The 19,129-nt window shown below is 46.9% G+C and overlaps 1 protein-coding gene and 1 long non-coding RNA gene across 2 annotated transcripts; one reads left to right on the plus strand and one right to left on the minus strand.

Moving 5' to 3' along the window:
- Positions 1-246: 246 nt before the first annotated feature.
- LOC788334 (apolipoprotein L3) lies at positions 247-18,787 on the minus strand. The gene is made up of 5 exons (XM_024992541.2): positions 17,941-18,787; positions 14,121-14,219; positions 10,734-10,841; positions 8,655-8,775; positions 247-5,990 (listed from the first exon to the last, which is right to left on the minus strand). The coding sequence occupies exons 3-5, from the start codon at positions 10,762-10,764 to the stop codon at positions 5,126-5,128; spliced, it is 1,017 nt and encodes a 338-aa protein (XP_024848309.1). The 5' UTR covers positions 10,765-10,841; positions 14,121-14,219; positions 17,941-18,787; the 3' UTR covers positions 247-5,125.
- On the plus strand, positions 608-8,712 carry LOC132345317 (uncharacterized). Its single transcript, XR_009494600.1, has 4 exons — positions 608-693; positions 5,246-5,330; positions 6,160-6,356; positions 8,460-8,712. It is a non-coding gene; the product is annotated as an uncharacterized lncRNA (long non-coding RNA).
- Positions 18,788-19,129: the final 342 nt, after the last annotated feature.

A 19,129-nucleotide genomic window follows, 5' to 3' on the forward strand; every position in this document is an offset into this window, starting at 1 on the left:
TGTCCATTCTGGTCCCTGGGGCTGGAGGAGGAGCATCCCAGTGCTCAGCCCATGTCCCCCATACAACCCACGAAGCCTGCAGGGTTCTAGGATCTTAGGGAAATGATTGGATGGGAGCTCAGCAGGCAGGCAGGAGGAGCCATGGAGGACGTGCTCCCTTGAGACCCTGTGAGACAGGCTCATGGGGAAGGAGGTCAGGCATCTGGAGCCCAGCTGAGCCCCTCAGTCAATGCAAGGAAGCCTCAGTGAATCAGCTCATATTTATTGAACCAGAGTCTAGAGAACATGAGGTGGAGAGAACCAGAACCACCTGAAATATCTCATCCAGCCTCACCCCCAGCTGAAGAAGAAACCGAGGGTCAGAGAGTCGTGTCTATTGGCCCCAGGCTGTTTCATCTCCTGACACACTGAAAAGTTCCTTGACCTGTTTCTGCCTCCTTGTTTCATCCTTCTTTCTTTCTTTCTTTTAATCAACCTCTGTTCCTCCTCCACATTTGGATTTTCATGGAAATGTCACTGGTCTCTCAGTGCACTCTGGACCCAAAGAGCTCCTGGCAACGTGTCCGATGTTCCATCCACTGTGTTGTCACACCACTGCTGCCACCAACATCATCACCACCATTGTCATCAAGAAGCCACTGCCTGAAGATCTACACAGACAATTCTTCATGAAGACGTACAGATGGCCAGCAGGTACGTGAAAACATACTCAACATCACTAATTATTAGAGAAATGCAATCAAACTACAATAAGTTATCTCCCCTACAGCGATCACAGGGGCCATCACCTACATCTACAATGCTCTAAGGCTGTGGAGAAAACGGAACCCTCCTACACTGTTGCTGGGAATGTAAATTGGTGCAGCCACTATGGAAGACCATGTGGAGTTTTCTTAAACAACTAAAAATAGAGCTACCTTATGATTTACCAATCCCACTTCTGGGCATATATCTACAAAAAAATTAAAGCTGTAATTTGAAAAGATACACATACCCTGATGTTCATAGCAGTACTATTCACAACAGCCAAGACACAATATTAACCTAAATGTCTGTTGACAGATTAATGAATAAAGCAAATGCGGTACATGTATACATACCATGGAATCCTACTCAGCCATAAAGAAGAATGAAATAATAGTATTTTTAGCGATATGTATGGATGTAGAGATTACTATACTGAGTGAAGTAAGTCAGACAAAGACAAATATGTTATTAACTTATATGTAGAATGCAGAACATAATAGAAATGAACTTACCTACAGAATAGAAACAGACTCATAGACATAGATAATGAACTTTTAAACCAAGTTTTGTGGGGATAGGTGAATTAGGAGATGGGATTAACAGATACACACCAGATAAACAAGGGCCTGCCTACTGTAGTAGCATAGGAACAGTATTCAATATTTTGTAATAAACTATAATGGAAATGAACAAAAAAGAATATAGACATATAAATACTCAGATGCTCTGTCATGTCTGACTCTGCAACACCTTGGACTGTAACACGCCAGGCTCCACTGTCTATGGGATTTCCCAGACAAGAATATTGGAGTGGGGTATCATTTCCTCCTCCAGGAAATCTTCCCTACCCAGGAATCAAACCTGTGTCTCTTGCTTAGCAGACACCTTCTTTACCACCTGGGAAGCCCAGATAAATAAATCGATACCTGTATAAGTGAATCACTTTGCTGTATATCTGAAATTAACAGAATATTGTAAATCAATTATCCTTCAATAAAACAAACAAACAAAAGAAGTCACTGCCCTAGTAAGACACAGATGACCATTATATCTACAGCTGTAGGCAGCAGTCCCTTAGAAGAAATGTAGTAGCCATCATGGTCAACAAAAGAGTCCGAAATGCAGTACTTGGATGCAATCTCAAAAATGACAGAATGATCTCTGTTCGTTTCCAAGGTAAACCATTCAATATTACAGTAAGCCTAGTCTATTCCCCAAACAGTAACACTGAAGAAGCTGAAGTTGAACGGTTCTATGAAGACCTACAAGACCTTTTAGAACTAACACCCAAAAAAGATGTCCTTCTCATCATAGGGGACTGGAATGCAAAAGTAGGAAGTCAAGAAACACCTGGAGTAACAGGCAAATTTGGCCTTGGAATACGGAAGGAAGCAGGACAAAGACTAATAGAGTTCTGCCAAGAAAATGCACTGGTCATAACAAACACCCTCTTCCAACAACACAAGAGAAGATTCTACACATGGACATCACCAGATTGTCAACACCAAAATCAGATTGATTATATTCTTTGCAGCCAAAGATGGAGAAGCTCTATACAGTCAACAAAAACAAGAACAGGGGCTGACTGTGGCTCAGATCATGAACTTCTTATTGCCAAATTCAGACTGAAATTGAAGAAAGTAGGGAAAACCACCAAACCATTCAAATATGACCTAAGTCAAATCCCTTATGATTATACAGTGGAAGTGAGAAATGGATTTAAGGGACTAGATCTGATAGAGTGCCTGATGAACTATGGTCAGAGGTTCATGACATCGTACAGGAGACAGGGATAAAGACCATCCCCATGGAAAAGAAATGCAAAAAAACAAAATGTCTGTCTGAGGAGGCCTTACAAAGATCTGTGAAAAGAACAGAAGTGAAAAGCAAAGGAGAAAAGGAAAGATATAAGCATCTGAATGCAGAGTTCCAAAGAATAGCAAGAAGAGATAAGAAAGCCTTCCTCAGCGATCAATGCAAAGAAATAGAGGAAAACAACAGAATGGGAAAGACTAGAGATCTCTTCAAGAAAATTAGAGATACCAAGGGAACATTTCATGCGAAGATGGGTTCAATAAAGGACAGAAATGGTATGGACCTAACAGAAGCAATAGATATTAAGAGGTGGCAGGAATACACAGAAGATCTATACAAAAAAGATCTTCATGACCAAGATAATCACGATGGTGTGATCACTCACCTAGAGCCAGACATCCTGGAATGTGAAGTCAAGTGGGCCTCAGAAAGCATCACTATGAACAAAGCTAGTGGAGGTGATGGAATTCCAGTTGAGCTCTTTGAAATCCTGAAAGATGATGCAGTGAAAGTGCTGCACTCAATATGCCAGCACATTTGGAAAACTCAGCAGTGGCCACAGGACTGGAAAAGGTCAGTTTTCATTCCAATATCAAAGAAAGGCAATGCCAAAGAATGCTCAAACTACCTGCACAGTTGCACTCATCTCACATGCTAGTAAAGTAATGCTCAAAATTCTGCAATCCAGGCTTCAACAATACGTGAACCATGAACTTCCAGAGTTCAAGCTGGTTTTAGAAACGGCAAAGGAACCAGAGATCAAATTGCCAACATCCGCTGGATCATGGAAAAAGCAAGAGAGTTCCAGAAAAATATCTATTTCTGCCTTATTGACTATGCCAAAGCCTTTAAGTGTGTGGACCACAAGAAACTGTGGAAAATTCTGAAAGAGATGGGAATACCAGACCACCTGACCTGCCTCTTGAGAAACCTATATGCAGGTCAGGAAGCAAAGTTAGAACTGGACATGGAACAAAACACTGGTTCCAAACAGGAAAAGGAGTATGTCAAGGCTATATATTGTCACCCTGCTTATTTAACTTCTATGCAGAGTACATCACGAGGAACGCTGGGGTGGAAGAGGCACGAGCTGGAATCAAGATTGCCGGGAGACATATCACTAACCTCAGATATGCAGATGACACCACCTTTATGGCAGAAAGTGAAGAGGAACTGAAAGGCCTCTTGATGAAAGTGAAAGTGGAGAGTGAAAAAGTTGGCTTAAAGCTCAACATTCAGAAAACGAAGATCATGGCATCTGGTCCCACTACTTCATGGGAAATAGATGGGGAAACAGTGGAAATGGTGTTAGACTTTATATTTTTGGGCTCCAAAATCACTGCAGATGGTGACTGCAGCCATGAAATTAAAAGACGTTTAGTCCTTGGAAGAAAAGTTATGACCAAGCTAGATAGCATTTTGAAAAGCAGAGCCATTACTTTGCAAACAAAGGTCCGTCTAGTCAAGGCTATGGTTTTTCCAGTGGTCATATATGAATGTGAGAGTTGGACTGTGAATAAAGCTGAGCGCCGAAGAATTGAGGCTTTTGAACTGTGGTGTTGGAGAAGACTCTTGAGAGTCCCTTGGACTGCAAGGAGATCCAACCACTCCACTCTGAAGGAGATCAGCCCTAGGATTTCTTCGAAGGAATGATGCTAAAGCTGAAACTCAAGTACTTTGGCCACCTCATGCGGAGAGTTGACTCATTGGAAAAGACTCTGATGCTGGGAGGGATTGGGGGCAGGAGGAGAAGGGGATGACAGAGGATGAGATGGCTGGATGGCATCACTGACTCAATGGACATGAGTCTGAGTGAACTCCGGGAGTTGGTGCTGGACAGGGAGGCCTGGCGTGCTACAATCCATGGGATTGCAGAGTCGGACACGACAGAGGGACCAAACTGAATGAACTGAAGTAAGACACATCAGCTAGGGCCAAAGGTGAGTTGATGTTGGAGGAGAGGTCTAGAGACCACCACCAGGGGAAGACTCTTCCTGCTGGGACATCACAGCCTGTGGAGGGCGATAGAGGAGCCCCTGCTACTTCTGGATCCCAACAATCCCAACTGATGTTCTCCCATTTCCAACCCGTTCTATACCTGGCCTCTCATTGCTAGTTCGCCTGCCTCTCCCTTTATTCTGCCTCCAGTGTCACCTTTAGTCCAAAGTAAGTGGTTTCTGATGGGAGGGGAGTTTGGGGGAGAATGGGTAGGTGAATATGAATGGCTGAGTCCCTTTGCTGTTCACCTGAAACTATTACAGCATTGTTAATTGGCTATACTCCAATACAAAATAAAACGTTCTTAGTATGAAAAAAAGTGGTTTCTCCCCGCCTCTCATTCTCTGGTCCCCCCTCCTCCCTTAATCCAGGCTCCAGGCCCTTTCCTTCTCTCTCCTCATCTATCACCTACATCCATCCCTTCCCTGATGTGCTCAACCACAGAAATGCCAAATTCCTAGCACCCAGCTTCATTAATGTGGTCTCCCTCTCTTTCCCTCAAACAAGGTACCTCTGCACTTTAGCCCCTCACATGTCCCTGGACCCCACACTGCTCTGGGGGTGGTTAACTCAGGTCCTCCTGCTGACTCTCATAGATCTGGGTGAGCTCCTCCAACTTCCTCTCCAGCTCCCATGCCCGTCGCCTCAGGCTTTCAGCTGCTTCTGTCTTTGCACCATCATGCAGGTGAATTGACTCCTTCACCAGGAAGCCCACATCCACCAGAAGGAAGACCCCTGCAGCAGCCAAACCCGCGATCCGGGCTCCTTTGGTAATTGTTAAAGCTGTGGCTTTGAAACCTGTCTCTATATGCTGGATGGCTGGGCCTGAGATTCTCCCAGGGCTCATGCAGATGCTTGCATTGGCTTCAGAGCCAGGGTTGGCATTGCCTGTCTCCATGGCATGGGTGTGCATTTCAATGCATTGTATAGCTTCTTTCTTTTTTGTGGCATCAATGTGGGGGTTGTTATTGAGTACCTCTAGGAGAACCTCCCATTTTATGACAACAGTAGACATCATGCGACTGGCTTCGGTTTCTGCTGATGACCTCTTCACACGTTCGATGATACTGGTGGACACACTGGTCACACCAGCTGCTGCTCCCAGCCCTATCCCAGTGGCCAAGAGCGCCAAACTGGCCCCCATTGTCATGGGTGTCAGAGCCAGGCCAACGATGGTCAGAATACTGGACACAGCACCAGTGCTGTGGGCCATCACGTTGGAGATGGTACATCCCTTATGGACCTTCTCAACCTTGTCTGCGAGCTCATGGAACTTGTCTATGAACTCCTCCAGCTGCCGTTTCACCCGAGGGAACTTATTCAGAAACCTCCTCCTGTACAGCTGCTCTTTGGAGAGTCTTTCTTGGTCCTCCTCTACTAAGACTCTTTTCAATTCGTTCAGATAATTGTGTAGTTCATCCGTGTCTTCCCTGTAACGATGAAGGTAAGGAATTAGAAAGGCAGTTTGCTTGTCTGTAAAATTGGCTCCATAATATCTGTTCTGCATAAATATAGATATGTTACTATAAATCATTAGAAAAGAATTTTATAAATGTAAAATTTTCTCTTTCAACCTTAAACATGTTTCATGCTTTATAGATGCTCCATCTTGAAATACCTAAACTTAGAATAGGTAAACGAGATCATCTTCGGATACTGGCAACTTAAGAGAGGTATTTGAGAGAATTCCCAGGTGGTCCAGAGGTTTCAACTCTGCGCTCCCACTGCTGGCCTTGACTCAATCCCTGGTTGGGGAATGAGGATCCCACAGGCCATATGGCTCAGCCAAAGAAAAGGTATGTGGTAAAGATGTCTCACAGGTGGGTCAACAACACCACTGAAAGAATTTTGGAGTGGGAACTCCACATGTAAACAAAGACGTGTAGGACTGGAGGAGAAAACCTTCATTCAAGGGCCTCAGTGTGTAGTGAGAAGTCTCCCTGCCCTTTGCCCTTGGCTACTGGGAAGTGGTCCCTAAGCCCCTAGAATTCTGGCTGATAGGAGTATCCTTGCCTGCCTGGGCCTTTGGTCACTGGTCAGTCTGAGAAGGGGACAAGTGACCCAAGGTCTCTGGGTCTCATGGTATCAGTTCTGCCATCTGGTAGAGCTGGACACTAGGGCACGAGTCTGACTTCCAGGAGGGGCTGGAGATGACAGGTCAGGGTAATTTGGCTTTTAAGCAAAGGGAGTGTCCCTGATTGGCAGCACTCTGTGCATCTTATCACAGGCCAAATACAGATCAGTATCGTGTTCTGAGGACAATGGAAGCTTTGTATGTGAAACCTGCCCAGTCTCTATCCTGTGGCTGGTGGGACCTTTTATCTTTTCTTGTAGTAAACTGCAGCTGGGATCATGAAGCTTTCAGTGAGTCCTGTCTATTCTAAACGGAATTCTTGAAGCTGAGAGTTGTTTTGGGGATCCCCTAAATTTGCCACTGAAGTCAAAGTAAGGGCAGTCCTGGGCACTGTGCCCTTACACTTTACAGATTGGCTGTCTCTATGACCTAGAATAATTTAAACCCAAAAAGTCAGAGCTAGAAGGCACCTTATAATCATTTGGTCTGCCATCTGCTGTCTTCTAAGCATTGAGCCCTTGACCTTCTCAGCAGAAGGTCACTGGGTCCACCCACTGCCCCAGTTGACAGGGAAGAGGGAGATGTACTATGAGCCCTGGTTTCCCTTGGACTCTCCAGCTCACCTCACTGACTCCTGACCCATCACCCAGCACTCTCAACTGCTCAGGGGTCACCAACCTAACTCACAGTTTACCTGGCGACAGCTTCATTGCCAGCACCCCAAGTCCATATGCAACTTTGTGGACCCTCTAAAGATTCAAGGGATTTGAGGAAACATTCATCTGAACAGCTAAGCCTGAGGAGACCAGCACTTACACAGCTGGTGGAGGAAGCGTTTTCCTCTTGGGTGGGGATGCGTGAGGCTCCTCAGAATCCCTCAAATGTCACACAATCACAGCCACTCACTGTGACCCTGGAGGGCCACCTGAGCCACACGGCCATCCCACTGTCAGGGGAACTCCATGTAGATTAGAAGAGGGTCCCCAATGGAGTGAGAAGTCAGGTCCCAGGCAGGGTGTGCAGACACAGTCACCCAGGGCCCTCTAGTCCAGCATGAGGGGATCCCACCAGGGAGGGAAGAAATGTCCCCCTCTCCCACTCAGGGGACCTCTGCTAGGGTCACAGTCCCTTCAGTTCTGTGTCCTTAAGGCCCAGTCTCTTCACTCTAGTCCTAGTCCTGCTACCCAGGCCTGCCTACTAGTCCTCCAACCTGGACCCACTGCTCCACCCTGACCCCTGGGTCTGACCCTGGTGCAGGCCTCCCCGGTCCTTTGGATGAGATGATTATACTTGGTTCCTCACCTCTGACCCTGCAGTTCACTCTGAGGACATCACCATAATCCATCAGAATTGCTATTCCCATTGGACACAGGACTGATCTGAGATTCAAAGTCTTAAGCCCACAGGCCCAAGAGTTAGGCACGGCTAGATCCAGGATCCCATCAGCTCCTCCAGTTCCTCTCTAGCCTCTCTCCCTTATGGGCCAGCAGGATCCTGCAGGGTTCGTACAGTTCCTAACATCAGGAATAGAAAGACTGTAGGCAGAAACCCAGGACACAAATGGTGGTGTCAGGATTTTCCCACTTGTCCCAAAGGAAATTCTGCTTGGTTCTCCTCACCAAAAAGAAGACCCTTGACTCTGTCTCTTCCCAACAAGTTTTTTAAATGTTACTATTGAGTATGTACTCTGTGTCAGTCATTATGGGAAGCACTTTACATGTATGATCTCAGTGTCCTCACAATAACAATGAAAAGATGAAGAAACTAAAGCAGAGAGTAGTTCAGTAACTTGTCCAAGGTCACATAACCTGCGCCTTCTTTGCAGGTTTCATCTCTTCTCAACCCACGATCATTCACTGTCAGCAAATGACATGGAGGAAACATTCCTGATGGGATCTTGAGAAGGAACACCCCTGGCCCCAACAGTAGGGTCCTGCCTGGAGGAGGCGTTACTCCAGGAGGAAGCTAGCCTGGTGCTGGGGGACGTGGGTGACCTTCCTGGTGCACCTGTGCCGGTTACCTGGACAAACTGGCCTCAGCCTTAATTCTCTCCAGGAATTCATTCAGCAGGAGTAGCAGTTCCTCTCTGCTCAGTGTGTCCCAGAGACATTCAATGACCTCCTCAAAAAAGATCTCAATATCTAGATGAAAGAAAAGGGAATAAGATAAGAAAAATTAGTGGTGGGACATAAATGTTATTGAGTGCTACTGCTACTGCTAAGTCACTTCAGTCGTGTCTGACTCTGTGTGACCCCATAGACGGCAGCCCGCCAGGCTCCCCCATCCCTGGGATTCTCCAGGCAAGAACACTGGAGTGGGTTGCCATTTCCTTCTCCAATGCGAGAAAGTAGGGTTATTGAGTATAAAATAGTTAAAATTCATCTTGCTGAGCAGCAATCACCTGGGGTGATCTTGGTGAGGTCACCTAGGATTATGGATGGACTGTCCCCCTCCCCCCCCCCAATTTGTGTTGAAGAGTTAACCCCTTGTGACCTTTCTGAAGATAGGGATTGTAAGGAGGTTAGGTGAAATTAGGTCCTATGGGGGATTCCCAGGTAAATTGAGGCCATAGGCGGGATTGCCAGGGAGTTCTTCTAGTGGTAAAGAATTGCCCGCCAATGCAGGAGATGTAAGAGAGGCGATTTTGATCCCTGAGTCAGGAAGATCCCTTGAAGGAGGGCATGGCAAGCCACTCCAATATTCTTGTTTGGAAAATCCCATGGATAGAGGAGGCTGGCAGGCTGCAGTCCATGGGGTTGCAAAGAGTTGGACATGACTGAGCAACTGAACACACACACATAAAGAGAAGAAGCAGCAAGTGTGATTTGTTAGTTACCCCTTCCAAAATAGATGGGCAGCATCCTATAAATGAATGCTTTCATGTTTTGGCTGTGAAACAATTGAATACTCACGTTAAGTGGGATAAAGAATGTAATGACTACAAATAGCCTCAGATCACTACAGGGTAAGATTACTCCTCAATGAGTTATCAAAATCCCTGAGTGATTTCAGAGATCTGGAGGTTATGGAATTGTAGGTAAGATATTGGTGGCCAGGCTATATATGTGTGTGTGGGCTGGGATTTGACATCAAGTGTATTTCTTGGTAAATCCACACAAAGAGGCATTATCTTTATCTCACAGAAGAGGCAAGTGAAACTCAGACAGGACAATGGACAGCCCAAGGCCACAGAGCTGAAAGCTCTGAGGTTGAATCCAAAGTCAAGTGTCAGACACTTTTGGACATGACTTTGAATCCTCCTTACATTTAAAACTCCTGTTATTTGTTCATTCTACTCTGTAGCACACAATGGGGATTCTTTGCAACTCATTATTGGTGGTGAGCATGCAGTAGCATATATAGAAGTAGAAATATAATGTTGTACACACGAAACTTAGAAAACAATACAAACTCATGTTACCTAATTTTAAAAAAGACTTTAGGACCACATGCCATTGAATAAAACTACCATGTGAGAGGATTCCTGCTTCTGACCACAGACTCTAGGATGGGCAGTGGAGGGGATCCACCAGGTGGAGGAGGGGTGGAGCCAGATGTGATCCTCATCACCCCTTCCCTTCAGGTGGGAGGCGGCAAAAGCCAGACAGGGGTTCAGAGCAGGGTCCACTGACCCTTGCAGAGAGGCAGGGCTGGTGGCTGGGAAGAGCTGGAGGAAACAGCTTCTGTGGTGATGCCCTAAGGTCTGGGAGCGGGAGGAGGTTTGGGCCAAGGGAGAGAGCAGGAGAAGTCCAATGATGCTGGAGGACCTCCTCTCCCAGGCCTGCCTGGCCTTGGGGACTGCCATCTGCGGTCCATGTTCCGCGTGTGGTCTCCTGGCCTCCGTCCTGAGTCACTTGCTTGGTGGGGGGAGAGGCAGGAAGTCAACACTTTGGTCATGGCTCCCTGAGGAGAGGGCTGGGAAGGAGGCTGTGGGAAGACCCCAGGGTGAGGGGAATCTCCTGGTCTCTTGGAAGCTCAAGGATGTTTATCCATCCTCTTCATGGTTCTTGATTCCTCTGTAGTTTAACCCAGCCTGGAAATACCACCTTCAATTCTGGGTCACAAGTAGGAACCTTCCAGAGAAGAGAGAGCTGACTACCTGAGCAGTGTCCGAAGTTTTCTGAGCTCATGGTGGCAGCAGGGGCTCTCAAGAGATCTCCCTTCAGCTCCTTGTCTGCATCAGGCTGGAAGGAGGTGTGGCTTCACCCTTGGGGACAGAAAAAGACTGTGAGCTCCACTGTGAGGAGCAGAGGCTGCAGGGAGCAGCGAGGGACAAGTTCTCCGGTGGGTTCCCCCGGGACGGCCACCAGTGCCTCCAGGAACTTAGCCCAGTGCGGTTCTCTGTCTCCTGGGCTCTGCTGGTTGTTAGTTAAGAAAAGTCATTCACCTCCTACAGCTCCTTCCAGGCCAAGTCAGAGTCCTGCTCTCCTATTGAGGCACAAGGAGAAGGTAATCAGACAGGAGACAGCTATCTGCGAAGTTATAGGAACAATAAAGCCAGAGACTAGAAGAACAGATAGGAGGTGAATACTCTGGAAATGAGGTGAGGTTGGGACACCTGTGTTTTTGAATTGATAATAAGTAATATTAATAACATTGATCCAGTGTCCTTAACATGCAGGCTCCTGAAACTCACTCAAACTTAGCTGAGTCCAAATTGTCACGCTGGTGCCAGAGTCTGGACTAGACCCTGACTCTTTCTGATCCAAATCACATGTGTGTGATGACTATGCTCTACTCCTTATATATACAAAAAGATTTATTTGTGGATATATGTTAATTGGTAAATGACTCTTCCTTCCAAAATGATGTCTTGCTCCCTATCAAGTCTCTCCTTGATAAAGTTCCTGGTGATACGGCTCCCATAGCCCAGGTCTTCCTTGCTTCTGCAAGAGCCTTTTTCCCCACAAGGGCCTGGAGTCCCACCAGCCCTGCCCCAATTCCTGTATCCCTGCTCTGAGTGGCTGAGACCCCTGCAGCTGTTCTGTCCTCCTTGCTTTCCCCTCCTGAATATTGGACTTGATGTAGTTTCTAATCCTTTATGTAAATAATAGTGCAAAGAACATTCTCCTTGTGTAAGGCTTCACCTACATCTGAGACTGTATCCTTAAGCCATATCTAGAAGTAGAATTAAGATCAGATGGCATCAATACCTAAAAAATTTCCATACCTAGAGCCACCATGCTATGCAAAGAAACTGTAGCAATTTATGTTCACACTTATAATATATGAGGGTGTCCATCCTTTCAGATATACCCATTCTCAGTGGTCTTTCTTTAAAAAAAATCAGATCTTTATAATTAAACCATTTATTTTGGTTCTGCATGTGATTATCTTGCCATGGGAGATGAGGAAGGAAAGCAAATGTTGATGATGTTTAGCTACTCTTTTTAAGAAAGCAAAAGAGCTTCTGTCAACTCCTCCTCCTGAGACTTGACTGAAATGATGGTAAAGGTATATATAGGTATAATACCATCTACTGATAAGAGTGCCTGGTTTCTGTAGTGTAGTGGTTATCACGTTCACCTAACACGCAAAAGGTCCCCGGTTCAGAATCGAGTGGAAACAGCTTCACTTGGGCTTCCCTTGTGGCTCAGTTGGTAAAGAATCCACCTGCCATTCAGGAGTCGTGGGTTCTATCCCTGGGTTGGGAAGATCCCCTGGAGAAGGGAACGGCAACCCACTCCAGTATTCTGGCCTGGAGAATTCCATGGACTGTGTAATCCAAGGGATCACGAAGAGTCGGACATGGCTGAGCAACTTTCACTTTCACTGATAAGAGCAAGTGGTGTTTGTTATCATTGCTCTGCATTGGTATCGGCTCTGAAACTTTACCAATGGTACCTCATATGTTGTTCCATTAGCTTTTGACATGTGTACCACTGTATCCTCATTTAAGGATAAGGAAGCTGACACATAGATGTTAGCTGACTTACCTAAGATCAGAAGGCTTGCCCTTGGTACACTGGTTCCACCCCACTCATGAGCTAAAGAACCCATAGCCTGCCTCTCCTCCCTCTGCTGCTAATAAAAACAAGCATGGGAGCAACAGGAGACCAGAGTCTTGAACAAATGTCTGAAGACTCACTGGATGGGGAAGTGATAGCTGAGTAAAGAGGAATGCAGTAGAGGGAGAGAAGCAGGGAGCGTGTTGACAGGAGAGAAGAACGGTCTGCTGGGCAGAGCCCCAGAGGGAGCAAGATGAGAGGGAGGCCGAGGGGAGAGCAGGGGACAAGCCCACCTCCTCCATGTCCCATCCCGTATTCACAGCAGCCTTCACCCTTCACCATACTTTTAGAAAGTAACTTGAAAATGAGATGCAGGAAAAAAAATAGATGACGTGTTTGTTTAATTATGGAGGAAGGTAAAGGATACCCACAAGAGAGATAGATGTGGGATCCAGGAGTCAGGAACATCAACCCCGTGGGAAGGGAATCCAAGGATTCCAGCTGGGTGCGCAGCAGACCTAGAGAGAAACCAGTCCAGAATGGGATAAGAAGTCCAGAGTCTGTGGGGACAGGGGACTCGGTATCACATGAGGCACAGTTGGAAAGAAATGGAGGAAATGCTGAAGATAAACAGTGAAAGGGGTGAAAATGAAGCCAATTAGAAACATCAGGAAAAACTAAAGCTCAGGAGGAGAAGGGGACGACAGAGGATGAGAGGTTGGATGGCATCACTGACTCAAAGGACATGAGTTTGGGTAGGCTCTGGGAGCTGGTGATGCACAGGGAGTCCTGGCGTGCTGCAATTCATGGGGTCGCAAAGAGTCGGACACGACTGAATGACTGAATTGAACTGAACTGCTGAGAAGCATGTACAGCTATATGGTACAAGTTAGCTCTTAAAAAATGTATTAAAATATCACCAAAAATGTAAACTCTTTTGTTTGATTTAAAAAAAATCGTAAGTAAATATATCTATATCCAAGTCCTTTGGAGACAGTTGTAAAACTGAAGTAATATTAATATATATAATATGATATAACTCACAGGTGTATTATAACTCACAGATGTATTAACTCACAGGTTTATTAGTGATTCAAAAATCTTAGTTTTATTTCATTTATAGTCATTATAAAATAACCTTTATCTTACTAAAATAACCTTTATCTTTTAAAATGAAACAGAGTATTTAATATGTGAAGTAAATGTACTTGTTAATATAAAAATCAAAATACACTTCTAGAACTTGGGAGCCAAAGTACTGAAGGGAGGAGGAAGATTAATATCTCAGTTTATAAAGCTGGGAATCAAGAAATAGTAGGTCTAGTCGAGAGCATAAGAAACAAAGATGTAAATAAACTGATTACAAGTACAAAGCTTTGTAACAGAGGATATACAATTAGTGGAATAATGATAAAATGCGAAGAAGGGGAAAGGTATAATAGAAAGTATAAAAATAAGTGAAACCCTTATTTTTCGTAATAAGAAGTAAATAAATGCTATCGAATTTAAGTCAAGAAAAACCAAAATGCAATACTTACCACTTGTTAGCTATTGTGGTTGATGACTTCCCACTTTGCACCAGGCACCTTCCCAACTGCTTGGTATGAATTCACTTCCTTTTAGTTCTCACAATGATCCTGTAAGAAAGGAAACTGAAGCTCAGAGAGGTGAAGCAACGTACTCAAAGCACACAGCTAGTGCTAGAGCCAGACTCCAAGTCCAGGTTCCTGTCTCCCGGGCACACATTCTCACACTATTGCAGCTCCCAATGTAGTAATAGCATTGAAAGACACTGATTAACTATCTAAAGAAGAAGCTTTTCCTTGGGAGGGAATGAGCAGAACCCTTTGTATAAATTGATCTGTTCTAACCATATGACTTAGGACTGGATTATTTTAACTCTAAGACAGCAGCAGTCACTTTATAGCAGTCAGTAACCCAAAGAATGCAGTGGTTTCTAGTGCCACCACCTTAAAGATGATGGAAGAAGCTGAATTAAATGCCAACAAGAAATGTGTGACTCCTGCTGTGAGAACTGTCAGTGTAGGAGACATATCATGTTGATGAAACGTAGTTCTCTAGAAAAGTAGGCATGAAAACAGGGTTAAACCAGAATAATGAGAGTGAACTGTGACCTTAAAGAGATATTGTCTGGCAGCATCTTGCCCAGCCACATGTACACCCATGGACTTCCGTCCACTCAAAGGAAGGAAGACCCCTTGTAGGGGAGGTGAATTCCAGAGAATGGCATCTCTGCTCCTTTAAAGACAAGAATGCTCTTGAAGATGATCATAGAAGTGGTCATTAAGGGGCACCCACATATACTAATAACAATAAAAGATAATGATTCCTATGAATGTTTCAATGAGACAGGCTCAGTCTGTGAAAGGCCATGAGTTCATAATAATTTTCAAAGGAGAGGACTTTAGAAAAATGTAGCCAAAAAGAGAGACATAAAGGTTAAAAAGAATGCTAGTGGTTATGCAGAGACGAAAGACGGAAGAGACATGGGATCGATGCCTGGGCAGGGAGGATCCCCTGGAGAAAGAAATGCTTGCCCACTCCAGTATTCTTGCCTGGGAAATCCTATGGACAGAGGAGCTGGGAGGGCTACAGTCCATGAGGCTGCAAAGAGTTGGACACAACTGAGCTGGTATCTTTCTTTTGTTTCTATGGTGCAACGAAGAGTAAATGAAATGGGAAGTATTTTGTTGTAATTGAATTTAATAATAAGAGGAGTCTTGAAGTCTATGGGTATATTCCTTTCTGTTTGTTTACATGAGTGTTTATAAAGGATTGAGAAAGAAAGAACCCCTGACATCCAGAGGTTGGCCTGTGATCACAACAGGGTGCTGCTCTTCTCCCATTGGATGTAAGACTCTCACAGGACTCCAGCCTCACACAGGGTCACCCTGAGAGCAGAAGCGAAGGAGACAGCAAACACCTGTCACTGCGCCCCCCAACACCACGCCCCCTCCCCTGGCTGAAAAGCAGGATTGCTCCTTCTTACTAATCACACCTTCAGCCTTGCTCTGCTCTCCCCTCTCCATAGATGAGGTACTGAGAGCCCATTGGTAGTGCTGCCTCCCAGTCTCTGCAGCTCCCAATCTAGAGCAGCCCCATTTCCTTAGAGCTTCCTCCAAATCCCCTCACCTACGCTCCAAACCTAGAATCTTTCTTTCTGCACCTTCCTCTACAATGTTCACAGCTCTCCCTCAGGAAGAGTAACCATCAGCTTGTTTTTAGGGAGTGTGCCTTGTGTCAAAGCCTGGAGGCACCGTCATGTAGATGGGAGAGAATTCACAAAGGCAGGCCCTCCTTCAAGTAGATGGAAGAGGAGAGCTGGCGGGCTCCCTGCCCCTTCTCTGCCCCAAAGCTGTAGGACCCCAGGAGCCTGGTCAGCCTATTGAAATCATGAAACATGAGAACAGAGTCAAGTAGAAAGAAGAGGAGGGCTCAGGCAGAAGGGCCGGCTCCTGGATAACGACAAACCACTGTAAATGCCTTGAACACTGGACTCATCCTTCCGTCCTTCCCTCCCATTTTTGGCCTCTTCCTGACCCTTGTCTGGGGCCTCAGATGCATGTGGATGCTGATAGTGCTTCCTCTGCTGGATTCCTATCCAGGGCTTCCTCCTCTGTTAGCTTCTGATTGGTCCCTTTCGGAAGGCTGTTGGTGGGAGAGGGGAGGACCCTGGAGAAGCCTGTCCCTGCCCAGCTGCATGGCCAGTCATGCATGCCTTCCCTCCTCGTGGGCAGACAGATTCTCCCCAACCATCTCCCTCCTGTGCCTGCAGTCACCCTCCCTGGGAAGGGAAAGGGGCATTAAGAAAGTCCCTGGCCGAGCACCAGGATCCTCCCGACTGCCCCAGCTCCTGTCTTCCTCACACTCTCTGTCTCCACAGGGCCTGCTGCACGAGACTGGCACCTCACTTGGCACAGGCTGCCCCTCCCCACAACATGTGCTTCCCCACTGCCCTCACCGCATGACGGGTTACTTGTCCCTGGAGGCCCAGCTCCAAGCCTCCCTCTGCCACCTTCCCTGAGTTGCTCTCCAGCTCCTCTTGAAGGTGGCACTTTCCTGGTCATGGTCCCTTTTTGCTCAGTTTCTCCAGGTCTCAGAACCCTTCCCACATCATCAGGGGCCCTGTCTCTTCTCTGCTGCTCCTCCAGGCCAGGGCCTCTGGGCACCCTCCGCCCACCTGGGCACAGCCTGGCCAAAATATGAGGGGTGGGACCCCTTATGGGAACATGAAACTACCAGCTTCTCGATGACACAGCACAACCCCAGTTCCCCTGTTAAAATTAGAAAGGGAGGGAGGGGAGAAGGGAGAAAGAGGAAGAGAACGAGGTGGAGAGGAAACTAAAGATCCTAATCAATCAATCTTTCAAAAGGATCCAACGTACACCAGAGAGAAAAAACTGAAGGGACTGAAAGAAACTCAGCAGTGGCCACAGGTCTAGAAAAGGTCAGTTTTCATTCCAGTCAGAAAGAAAGGCAATGCCAAAGAATGCTCAAACTACCACACAATTGCACTCATCTCACATGCTAGCAAAGTAATGTTCAAAATTCTCCAAGCCAGGTCAAAAGTATGTGAACCATAAACTCCCAGTTGTTCAAGCTGGATTTAGAAAAGGCTATTATACTGATGTCTGTACAGTTTGGCTTTTTATCTTAATATTGCAACACCGGGATGTATGTGGACCTTGTGCAGTGAGCCCTTCTCACTTCTTCCAGCAGGGCCGCCTTCCCCACACAGGACCTCCCATCACCCACAGAGCAGAAGGCCTGGCAAACACAGGAAGCCAACACCCTTCGACTCCACGCTTGGTGTCCTGCCCGTCTCCAGGCTGCAGTGTCCCCCAGGGCCTGGCACTGAGCCTAGCACTCAGAGGCAGGGTTTTTCAACAAACCTTGATTCCTTGTATCTGAAAAAAATCCCCTTCCCCATCAGCCCTAGCCTAGCACCCTCGGGACAGCTTCAAGGTGGCCAGGTCATAGGAGGGGAGGCTCTGACTCCTTGTCCTCCTCCACCCCGTCTGCTTCCTTTAATTTCCTAAATGGCTGAGTATGCGGAACATACACCTTCCTTCTGGGGTCGATGTTTATGTGTCAGGAGTCCACATCCTGAGCTGAGCCCACCTGAGCAGGTGTGGCACTCGCTCTGCTCTGTTTAGGGTCCCTCGGCTGGGAGGAAGCCCTCAGCAACACCCACCTCCACATCCAGGCTCTGCCCCTGCTTAACCTGCTGACCTCACCTCTCTGAGCTTCCATTCCTTCTTCTGTCAGTTAGTGACAGTCATCCTTTTCTCAGACAGTCATCCTGAGGATGGGAAGATGGGATGGGTGGGGTCTTACCCTCCTGCTTACTCAGGAAACTTCCTCTGTCCGAGTGTGAACAAGATCCAGTTGTTCACATCTGTGCAGATGCAGCCGCTAGCTGTGCGTCTCTGCAATGACCACATACACCCTCTGGGCCCAGATATACTCTGGGAAGCAAAAGTGAAAGTCAAAACTCTTATTTCTGAGTTCTCAATTCAAACAAACGTCCCGCCCACCAGGCCCCACCCTGGGCTATTCCCCCTCCTGCTGACACCCTAGAGAAACAAGTCCAGTCCTGACATCCACGTCCTTCCTTCTTGACACAGCCCACCCTGCCTCGGGCTCCTTGAAGGAAGACTTGCCACCAACACAGCGTGAGACCCTTGGCAAATCACTCCTGCATAATTCCATCTTCTCACTCACCAACCCCACACTCACCAGCCTGCCTGCTTCGTTCACCTTTGAGCCACCAGCACGTGGTACTGTCCAGAACACACCAGTTGCTCAGTGCATACTGGTCATACTCTGCTGTGGAGGGCCACGCTCATCTGGCTTCCAGGATTCGCTCACACAGGTTCTTCTGCCAGGGACACCTGCTGCACCCAGCCGGGACAAATCTTTCTGCAAAGCCCGAATCTGAGAAGCCTCCTCTAAGAAGCCCTCCGTGACCTCGCCTGCAGAGCCCACTGTTTCCTGCTCTGTGCCCACGGTACCTGGAAGAGGGACCTCACGTCACCCCTCAGCCACTCTAAGCCCCACCTCCACCCATTATGATCAGATCCCTCTGGACTTAGCCCTGCTGGCAGGGACGGGACTCGAGCCTTTAGTCCCAGTGGCCACAGGAGGAGGCCCAGCCTTGGTGGTCACTGCCATAAGGTGGATGCAGAAGTTTGTGGGAAGGGCTGAGAGCACACTGCCCTTTGCTACCTTGGCTTATCTCCACCTGACAACAGATTTTTTTCCTCTCCAAATGGAAGACTTTTATCAGAAAACCAGTGTCCTGGCGACTCAGAGACGGCTGCAACAGAGAGCTGGCCCTGCCTCCGTTGGGATTCTGAGCAAAGAGCCTCTGTGGACAGGGCTGAGCGTGTGGCAGGAGCTGTGCTCTCACCGTCCACGCCTTTCCTGTTGAATCTCACATCAGCTCTAGGAGTGCTGGCTCCATTTCACAGATGAAGAAATGGAGGTCAAGTTCCCACAGTCTGAGAGTCCTGCAGCTGGATTG

Source organism: Bos taurus, chromosome 5 (genome assembly GCF_002263795.3).
Source record: "Bos taurus isolate L1 Dominette 01449 registration number 42190680 breed Hereford chromosome 5, ARS-UCD2.0, whole genome shotgun sequence".
Lineage (NCBI taxonomy): Eukaryota > Metazoa > Chordata > Mammalia > Artiodactyla > Bovidae > Bos > Bos taurus.